We start from the raw sequence: 11071 nt of genomic DNA, 5'->3' as shown, positions 1-11071 counted from the left end.
GGCACATGGGACTTTTGAATAGAATTGGGCGGGTCACGTTAGCCCGATGTAACCTGTGAAGTGGGCGAACGTCGTCACTTCTTGGGTGCCCGAGGATGGAAAGATATGGCGTTGGACGGCCGAAAAGGCGTTGGCGGGACGGTCTTGATGGGTTTGAGAGAGAGTGGTGGGAGATCGCCAGTGGAACAATTGAGGATTTTGGGAGAGACCTTTGTCCAGCAGTGGGATATATAAGGTTAATTAAAAAATGGGAGTTGTCAACTTATGTTCCTCAGATCTTTGCAATTTACATGCACAGAGGTGTCGTTTAACACTAGGCGCACGACTTGGTATCGTAAAAAATGAATGAATTGTCGTTGCAAATGTTTGAAAGATCTCTTTGAAACTTATAACTACATGTACTGATATGGTGTTGCGGGCAACATCCATTATACAAATTATTAAAATTCATGATTTCAATCTATATCTTATGAAGCATTCATATCGTTTATTAATCCCCCATATCTGTAAAATTCGATGAAGCCAGCATGCGCATTGAGTACTTTATATAACAGAAAGCGTAGAAGCCACCGCGACAACAAACACGCGCTGACCATTAATAAAGAGTTTTCTGGACAGATAGAATCTTTATTCACTACCACGACAAATACATACATACACAGACATTAACTTAGATGTAACACAGTAACAAATTCTACTAATATCTCTCTTGGAAGTCATGGCAGTGAAAAGGCACTGAGTCAGCATAAACGACGCGGCTGCCCGCGACACTGGTATTCTGACAGGAATACCAAAGTCGCGCCTATAGGACAGAGACGCCACTCGTGACACCCAAAACAAAACCAATTTAGTTCAATTCAAATTCAATCCAATTCAATTCAATCCAATTTAGTTTCATCCAATTTATTTTTTTTTAAACACCGTAGCCACTCATATTTCCAATTTCTGCATATTTAAAAGATATTCTGCAGCTTTTGCTTGAAAGTCCTTTTTGTGACACTGTTACGGGTAGGAGGAGGAATATGGTGCCAACAACTAGTGGCTAACTATCGGAAACTCCCTCTGAAAATGCAGCGGTACTATGGCTAGGGGTACAAGCAGAAACGCCCTTATCGACCAAAGCAAGAGTTTATCGTGGATGACCAAGTGAGTTTCTCATACAAATAATAAGGTATGTAGAACTGAACAACAACCCAACCAGATGCAATTTATAGCACCCACCTTTTTTTGCGTGCATCGCAAGCATGTCAGACTTATTCAGAAGGGGTGTCACATGCAAACAAACTTTCCGCGTCCGCGTTTGAGTTCTTAGTACACTTATGGTAAAGGACCAGTGATGACTCTCTTGACCTGATCTATCCAGTTCAACCACGCGGTGGGGTTTTCTTGCCAAATGCTCTACGGATAGTAAAGTGAGAATGCCAGCCTAGACTATGAGAAGTAAGCAGCTACTTGATGCTAAATTCAAGTACTTTGTATGTAGCAACTTGTGACAAATTCTTACTCACAAGATTATATAAAAAAAATAGGCAACATCATCGTCAGTCACAAATTCCCTTATAATAAAGGGAATATTTGTGGTTCTCAGAATAAGGAGTAGGTGAGTCTCGTCTAAAATATAACTTATATTAGTTAATGTTATAATAATATAGTACAATATTGCAGAGGCCGGGTAGTAAGGGATTGCTTGACGAGTATGAGTTACAAGGATGAGCGCCAGAGAGGCCTTGTAATAATAATACGAGTCAAGCAATCCCCGTTTCCGCCGAGGCATGTATAGAATTTTTCTCAAATAATGTGAGGAAATAATAAAAGACTAAAGAGAGGAAGATGTATAATAGAAAAAAAAAAATTAATTAATATTAAAAGTATATATAAAATATATATAAGTATATATATATATATAATAATATTTGACGTGTTAGAACAATTCCTAAAAGAAAATGTTATTGTTTTTCCAGGCACATTAATAGTAGTCTGCTGGATTTCTGATGTGTTTGAATGTGTATCTATTACAGTGTTTTCGTTATCGCTCTTCTCACTAGCACTTATTTTCGCGATCAAAATACAAAAACGAAACAAACAAAAAAATACCAAAGCACTTTAGTTTAAATGTTACCGCATTTTTTTTAAAGTAGGCGATACATGTAGATATTCTTAATTCTCGCAACTATCAACACTGGGCAGTTTGAGTTTGAGTTTTTCTTTTCCCTGTTTACATAGTTTATTGTTAGTAGGTAGATATAAAAGTGGACAGTAATGGATTTTCATACTTTGTAGGCCTTGGCCGGAAAGAAGTCGCACGGTGCCAAAAATGGCAAACTTTCCGTGTTCTGTTTGAAAAAAAAATCATTATTAATATAAACATATTTTAATAATTTATACTTGAACACGTTTGTCTTAAAATAATTTTTATTTCCTTGGACGTCTTTGGGTAGTTGGCGTAGTTTGGTATAACTGATTTAGTGCGGAGTATTTGTGGTGTATCTTAGCGATGATCCAAAAATAAAAATTAAACTGTGTATGTACCTTCAGAGCTTTTTGATGTAGCATAAGAAAATAATATGGCCTATCCCAATCAAGATCCCAATTGTACGTGTACGCTTTTCTTGCCATCGTATTGTAGACTGATGATGTTCTCTCGTGTAGTACTTGAAGTTTTGTCCAGAGATACGCAAGCCGATATGCGTCATCTTTCGGGGCTTTTACCCGGATATGTTGTAAATGCATCATCTTCATGTGATGCCGAGCCATGTAGATGAGGGTGAGCATGCAATCCAATACTTTCTGCCGTGCTATGTAATCGGAAGCACGGTTCCAAAACGGGTCATAATATCCGTGATACGGCAGCATGTGTCTTCTGGTTTCATTTCTTCGGCTTTTATTAAATAATTCTGTTCTAATTTCATGAATAACTTCATCATCGACGTTTTCTATTATTGATGCGTTGTATCCTGTTGCGTTTTCGTATAATGTTTGTAGTTGCTGTAGAGTCTTATTGAAGTGAGCATCGGATACTTTGGACATATCGACGAAGTTTTTTCTATGTATTGCGGCCTGGGTATCGTTTGCCTTGAGGTAACTTGGTATTTTGTGAAACACGTCGTTGATATCTAACGAGTCTAATATATCATAACGCCAACATTTGCCATTTAATGCTGATAGGATAATGCCTAAAAGAACAAAATTATAATTATAATTTCGTTTAACTTACGTTTGGTAATATTCACATGAAGTTCTGGTAGTTCATGGGGCTCATTTTCTGAGTTGAAATTTGCACCGAGGAATCGGGCAAATCAAAGACGCATCACCACAGTATTTGCCTAGCTTTCATTACATCCTGCTTTATGATTATAAACTACGATCAGGTGTCGGAATCAATGGAGTTAATCTACTTAAAGTAGAAATGTTTTCGTTATCAATGCGCATAAAATTGTTTTTTTTTACTGTTTATTCCTTGAAAGGCTATTATATAAATATAATATAAAGTATTTAAAGTCTTAAGTACCTATAGAAACGCAACTACAATATTATTGTGTTTCTTTTCAACAAAGTCGTGCAGCACAAATCGTGCGCCTGATGATAAACTACACCCCTGTCCATAACAGTTGCAGTGACACTCAGAGCTTTAAATCATAAAGATCTGAGGGGTGCTGCCACTGCGCCCGTCACTCTGAGACATAAGTTGACAAGTCTCATGTGCTTGTAAGTTCACCAGCACTCTTACTGTTTAAAACCGGAACGCAGTAATGCTAACATTATTGTTTGGCGGCAGAAATAGGTAAGGTGGCAGTACTTCCCTGGACCAACTCTTCCACAAGGAGCTCTACTGCTACTAAACGTAGTAAACTACTTAAGTAAAAAACTTAGAAAAAAATCCTTCGATCCCGCTGGATTCGAATCAACGTCGTCAAGGAAACCGTGCCAGACGCTATGCCAACTAAGCTACGGAACAAATCAGAGGACCTTACGAATTTTTCTATGTGCTTGTTGCAGATCTTTATTTTGTTTTTTTTATTAACGACTTTTTTGCACTAGCGACATGTATGAGAAATACAAAGTTATTTTTTGCGACAATAAATAATTTGTAGCAAACACTTAATGGGAAATAATAATTTGTCGCCAATGTATTAAAAATTTCAATAAATAATACGCATATTTAAATATCAGTTCCGAAAGTCTCAGGATTTATCATTGACTTACAATTATATGGACGTCGGGTCCGCGCTAAAAAGTGTCCGAACTTATAGGGCGTTAAAATCGTATACAGAGCGTCATTCACGCTTTAGTCTTTGTTTGTTCGACTGACAGCGAAGCAAGCAAAATTAGACAGTACCGCGATCGCTTTTTCATATTCCTTTACATGTCACTACGTTTAAATAAGTTGACTTGGGACATTTTTGTGGTTTTTGTGTTAGACCCGTCGTCCATTTATTTGTAAGTCAATGAGATTTATAGAAGGGAATGTCCACGTTATCCATAACGTCGCCTCACTTTCTCAAACTTGTATCTTAAAGCACAAAGTTACTAAAATGCAAAAATGGATTGTATATTATTATACAAATTTTGCACGTTGATTTCACATCATATTTCCTTCATATTCATGAATATAACACTGTCCTTTATCTATTCTTAAAGTAATCCATCCAAATTAACAACACCCTTGATAAGAAAAAAAATTAAGTTTTGCCATCTCCTGAATAATGACTCTTTATAAGATACGAGTTTGAAGGCATCGACATGCGTGTTTTCTGTACAGATTGCTGCACGATGAAAGTCCGCCGTATTTGTACGATAAGTTAATTTCTAAAAATGTATGTCATCACTTAGGGACAGAGGTCCCATGTTACGTGTACCCATGGTTAGATTCGCTGGCGCAAGAGAATGCTTTAAGTACGCTTCTGCCAAAATTTGGAATGACCTACCTCCACCTATCTGTAAAATTCAATTTAATCATACACTTTCACCTTTACGTGGATATTGTCGCGAATGGCTACTTACACAGCAGGTTCTTGCGCTTGGAATATATTAATACTGATAGGGTTAATTATTCTAAGTTTCCATGTTTTATAATAAAATATCCTAATTACAATACCTACTTTAAGTCTCGATAGCCTAACATAATTTAATTACAATACTTCAATAAGGTTATGATAGAATAACAGAGGCCGTGGGTTCCCACTGCTGACCGCTGAGTCATAAACAGTATTGTCTTGTTAATTAATACAGTTTCCGATTTTATTATAAAATGTATTACTGTTTTCAAGACAAATAAATGAGTTTATTATTTCTATTATTGTTTAGTTTAGCTAAATTATTTCCCTTTATCCCGGACAATGTTTATGATATAGACTAGAATCATGCATGGTCACAATCCCACTCGACGGTAAGAGATGACGTGAACGATAATGTTACAAGTTAGCCCAAAAAATAGCTATTTGCTATAGCCTTGATTAACCGCAAATTGGATGCTGATAAATAATATCGTGCCAACTAACATGATTATACTTTTGGGAAAATGGCGTCTAAAGATATTTTCCTTTTTTTTTTGATAGTTTGTACACACGCCAGCACATCAAGCTACATACGTATCTTGTTCCGTTGCACTGGAGGCGATTTTCGAACAAAAGTGTGTAGTCTGATGTGCCGTTGTCCGTACTAAAATTTACTTATAATTTGAAAAGTTTTGCTGTTGTACCTTAGGAATTATGAATTGTAGTGATTTATTATTATAATTTCCCAACAACGAGCACAAAACATTTTTATTTTTTTATGCAAATTTTAAATCTTTAAGCGCCCTTTTTGCAAAACAGTTGATCATGTTGGTTGACACTTTTTTGTTCTTCTTCTTCTTTAATCTTTAGTCACCCACTGCTGAGTGTAAAGTTTCTCATTCGCACGCTATCCTCTTCGGTCTTGGGCCATTTGCATCCAGGTCTTTTTGGTTACCTTGACTATATCGTCCGTCCATCTAGCCTTCTAGCTGCCGACGCTTCTGGTGCCGGCCCTCGGTCTACAATTCTGCACTCTTTTGCTCCACCGGTCATCGGTTCTGCGGCTTACGTGACTCACCTAACGCTCCACGTCAGATAGCTTAATGCGACTCCGGATTTCTGTATTTTTTATTTTACCGCTCATTGACACCCAGCATGGCGCGTTATTGCTTACCAGCATCCAATTGTAGTTTTGGGAAACATTAGTACCCAGTGTTCCATATCTCTATCGTAGGCATTAAAAAAAAGCAATGAGTGCAATAGATAGCAAATTAATGTCATAAGAAATCGTGCTATATATTCGACCAAAAGTGGAAGTGTGAGGGTGAAACTACTTTAAAAAAATCCTGCACAAACTCTCCGGAACGTAACCGGAGTACCCATTTACATAACGAAGCAAGTTAGGAGCAAATGTGATTGCATGGTGGCTAACCTGACTATAATGCCCCAAAGAACACCCTCGGGACTTTTGTCTTTCCATTACAGCCATGGTCGGTAAGGAGTTTTTTTTTATTTGTACTAAAACATACTTCCTTACACAGGTCAGGTGCAAGTTCAAGCAAGGAGGTTACTATAATAAAATCGCTTAAAATGTTATCTAAACAGAAATTAAATTGCAATTCAGCTACTAACAACTAATTGAATACTCATTATTAAGAATTTCTTATAATTGATTTTAAGAAATTCTTAATAATTTGCAATACATCATGGCTTCTTCTTCTTCTTTTAAATGTTATGGCTCCATCGAAATAATCAATGATTTAGCTATATTCGTCTTTGGAAGAATACTAAGCTGGACATCTGTCAATAAAAAAAAAACAAAAAGCCCGCCATTTGCAAAATACGTAATCGTTGTGTTTAGAACCATATTTTATTCATGCAAGTAATAAACATTGTATTTGTTTCACATTGTATGTATCACGAACGGAAAAAAATCCTTCAGCTTCGGACTTCTAATACACCCTCGTTAGTAATTTCTTATTTACCGTCCGTACACAATGTACTATAAAGATCCATAATTCTTCTACTCACCAAAAATGACAATAAAAATATTCATATTATATTGCTAATGAGCTAGCACTATGGTTGTTCTTTTCCAAATTATAATTCGCGTTCAGAAGAAAAAAATTAATGACTGTTGTAATAATTAAACCTTTATGTGAAAATGAAATCAGTGTGAAATTACATAACGCAAAAAGCGCTAAACTAAACACACTTCCACACGTTTATCACTGATTGTTACATAAATCTAAGCCTAAAATGCAGCAAGCCTGAGTCACCGCCATGACCAGGTGGTGTTAGTAGTTTTGGAATTGGTTTGGAACTACGCAGCAGTAGCACTACAGATCCTTGTGAAAGTGTTCGTCCAGAGAAGTGTACACAGATAAAGCACACATTCATGTCATGTTCGTACACAGAATAGGCCTATAAAAATATATCGATTCTCATGAATATACTAGAGACGGAAAGTTATCGACGTGACGGTGTCGATATGTATTACCTACTGGTTATATGAAAAAAGGAATTTCACCCTTGGCTAGACTGGATGTAGTGAACTCTTTTTCCAATTTTGTGTGTAGTGTAACAGTGGTATTGTTTTACTTGTATTTGCCAGAAGAGATTGCCCATTGACTTACCAATAAATGGATGACAATAAATACAATCCAAAGTCTAATCCAAAAACCGCGAAAAAATGTCCGGAGTTTTTCTCAGTTCATGGCTTTTCGCGGTCAGCGTTGGAGCCAATGACGATCATGGCCGGAGTCAACCTCTACAAACATAGTGACATGTATAGAAATATAAAAAAAAACTAAAAAACATTTAATTTAAACTGTAAAGTCATTGCAGTATTGCTTAATTTTGTTTGCCACAATTTAAAGGCCCAAAAATGATCCATATTCAGCTTCTACTGGAAATAACAAAATGCGCTATATTTAGCTTCTAGTGAAAACTACTTGAACATAAGAGTAATGGAGTGGTCTTAATGTCAATATTAATTAATTTTATAGTATTATGTTGAATTTTATACGAATTCACTTCAAGTAATAAGAGTTGTGCAGCTATATAGGTACATTCAAAAATACTGTAAATGAAAAAATAGTTGTGTCTCTCTGTTGGTAGTTATGACGTGCGGTAAGAAATGTATCGATGATTCGAATTTCTAGATTCTAACTAGAAAGTACTCCAGACTCAAAGTTTCATAATCTCGAAAACCGATTTATAACAAAACCTTTATGCTTTCAGGAGATTTTGGTTGGTTATTACAAAGAAAAGATTAAGTTAGTTTGTTTTGTAATATCCTAAAGTGATCTAAAAAAGTACATTCGGGATCACAAAAATTCGAGCAAACTACTTCGGGCAAATGTATTTTCGGACTTCGGATTGATAACTCCAAACAGTAAAACGAATAGAACAATATTTTGTTAGTTTATTTTTTATTTATTACTAACATTTAATAAAAAGTCATTTTAAAAATAAGATTAACATTATATCAACTCTACAGTTTCTTTGTTCTAAATGTAAATATTTCAATCGCTTGTGGTTCAAAAATTTATATTGACGTCACGGGCCTCTTTCTGTCTTTTGCGCATGTCTTGGGTCGGATAAGGCTAAGGCTAGGCTAAACTATTTGGTTAATTATATTGCTTTTGTAATTTATGTGTATTCTATGTATGTACTCGTATATGTACTTTCTATGTTTATTTTTTTCTTACAGTACGGCATGATTTATGACGATTTATATTAAACAATTATCATTATATTAAATTTATTTTCATTATTTATAACCATTGACTTACAATTATATGGACGTCGGGTCCGCGCTAAAAAGTGTCCGAACTTATAGGGTGTTAAAATCATATACAGAGCGTCATTCACGCTTTAGTCTTCGTTTGTTCGACTGACAGCGAAGCAAGCAAAATTAGACAGTACTGCGATGACATTACAATTTCAATTCAACGTTTTAGCTTTTTCATATTCCTTTACATGTCATTACGTTTAAATAGGTTGACTTGGGACATTTTTTTCGTGGTTTTTGTATTAGACCCGTCGTCCATTTATCTGTAAGTCAATGTTTATAACTAATGCATTATTATTTAATATACAATGTGACGGAGAAATCTATTTGAATAAACTTCGTTACATAATCTGTCGATAAAAATAGAAGCTAAAAGAGCGCGTCGCTTCTCTTAACAAAAAAAAACAGCGTCCATGAATCTTAAAATTCGTATTTATGCTGGGTGTAGGCTGCATAAAATAGGATTTTATGCTCTAGTGCATAAAATAAAACTGTCGTTTAAGACCGAGGCAATGACGCCTGCGCCAACAGCCACGCACACTAGAACTTTATAAAATAAAGTTTTACTTTTATTTTTTTTAATCCTATTATATGTCTAATTGTTGTAATTTTACATTGAATTTTCATTAAATAATCGTTTATTTGTAATGTTGCTGTTTAATTTCCTCGCAATCGAAGTGAAAAGCAGAGTGTATAACTCGTTCATAAAACCTATTTTACCCTCGACTTAAGTATCCATATATATATTCGTCTCCAGCAAATTGACGCGTTTTATGCAATTGTTGTACAATCTACTATTCATTTCCAATTTGTGAAGATAGTCCCGTGTAAATTCCTGAAAATGCTTAATGCGAGGTATTTGTAGGCGAGCCTTCGGCCGAACGGGACCCTCGCGTCCCACAACCTGCGCGCTCAAAATTAATATGAACAAAAAAAAATAAAAAAAAGGCGGAGAAAATTGGACACAGGTCTGACAAGCGCCCAATAGCGACAGACGGAGCAGCGGGCGGCGCAGCGTGTCGTTAAGCCACTGTACAATTTTTTTAAGTTTGTTAAATGTGAATGGCAGATTCTCTGTAGTATTTAAAGAGAAATATTTCCATACAAAAATTATGTGCAACGTTAGATATTTTATTCTTAAAGAATTCGTTTCGGAATTTTATTTAATTCTGTTTTCGGGTTTTTATATGATCGAGTAAAGTATATCCCATTGTGTAGCGAATTAGACAATATCCTTAGGTGTGTTGTATATTTTTGTAAGACGTTTATATAACAGTAAATACCTAAACTAGACTAGATCAAACTAAGTAAACTAGGGTCTGTACACGGGCGGCTTGTGGTTTAGGTGTTCCCAAAGGTCGCTAAATTCCCCTGCGTCCAATATAAACGTGTTCAGGATGATGTTAAGACTATCCCGGGACTGTAGCACCTCCGGGATGTTTGCTTTGGCCAATACGAATTGCTTTCATGTCATCTTGCGGAAAAAAGTAGCATCGTTGGTTAGAAGGCTCCGGGGAGAGTAACAACAGCATCCTGAGGCATCTCGTACGGACAATGATTCCGCACGAGATGCCTCGTAAGTGCATGACATTTTAGATTTTAATTAATTAAGTAATATGTTATATAATGATAATGTTTCTACTAACAATAGCTTATAAGTTTATTTTACTTCTACTAACACCAATGGATCTTTGTCTAGCAAAACAGTTTTTACCCTTCTCCTGCTCTTTAATCCTCGAACCACGTTTTATTCCCTATACTGTTGGTTTCTTTAATAATATTCACGCATCGTACATGATTATATGCGATTAATTCCATAAGAACAGTTAATTCGAACCAATGGTTAAGTAGCCTTTCTTCCATATCATAGTATTCGTAAGGGATCACTCTGACAACGTCCCTATTCCATCTATACCTGTTATTTGAATACCATTGCTTGCCACATAAATATATCGCCTTGTGACTGTCGCTAGCAAAAAGTTGAGCCAAATGATCTGCCTTGGCTATTATATACCCCATTTTGTATACTTGTTTATTTCTGTATTTGCTTCTCAATTGCTGCATTTCTATCAAATGGTCTCTTGCTTGGTATAAGCTTTGTTGCATTAGGAAATAAATTCTAGGCCTTAACGAGAACATGTCAATATGCAATCTTTTTTTTAGTTTGCTAGGTGGAATCCACGCCCTTCGATTATCATTAAAATTAAATGGGTTGGGATTTATAGGCTCAATTTTTAATTTTAACAAGTCTGCAGTTGGATCCATTAATTCAGTTGCCATC

General features: G+C 35.8%; 1 protein-coding gene across 1 annotated transcript in view; it reads right to left on the bottom strand.

The window, feature by feature from the left end:
• Positions 1-1317: 1317 nt before the first annotated feature.
• The window catches only part of LOC113236111, a 91009-nt gene continuing 81255 nt past the window's right edge, over positions 1318-11071 (bottom strand). Inside the window, exons 4-5 of the mRNA XM_026472102.1 lie at positions 2710-3173; positions 1318-1398 (exon numbers count right to left, since the gene is read on the bottom strand). Coding sequence (XP_026327887.1) covers positions 1318-1398; positions 2710-3173 — 545 coding nt within the window. The remainder of the gene's footprint in view (positions 1399-2709; positions 3174-11071) is intronic.

This window comes from Hyposmocoma kahamanoa, unplaced genomic scaffold (genome assembly GCF_003589595.1).
Source record: "Hyposmocoma kahamanoa isolate Upper Pololo Valley unplaced genomic scaffold, ASM358959v1 89, whole genome shotgun sequence".
Classification (NCBI taxonomy): domain Eukaryota; kingdom Metazoa; phylum Arthropoda; class Insecta; order Lepidoptera; family Cosmopterigidae; genus Hyposmocoma; species Hyposmocoma kahamanoa.
The sequence above is the reverse complement of the archived record's forward strand: the minus strand, read 5'-3'. Positions and strand labels throughout refer to the sequence as shown.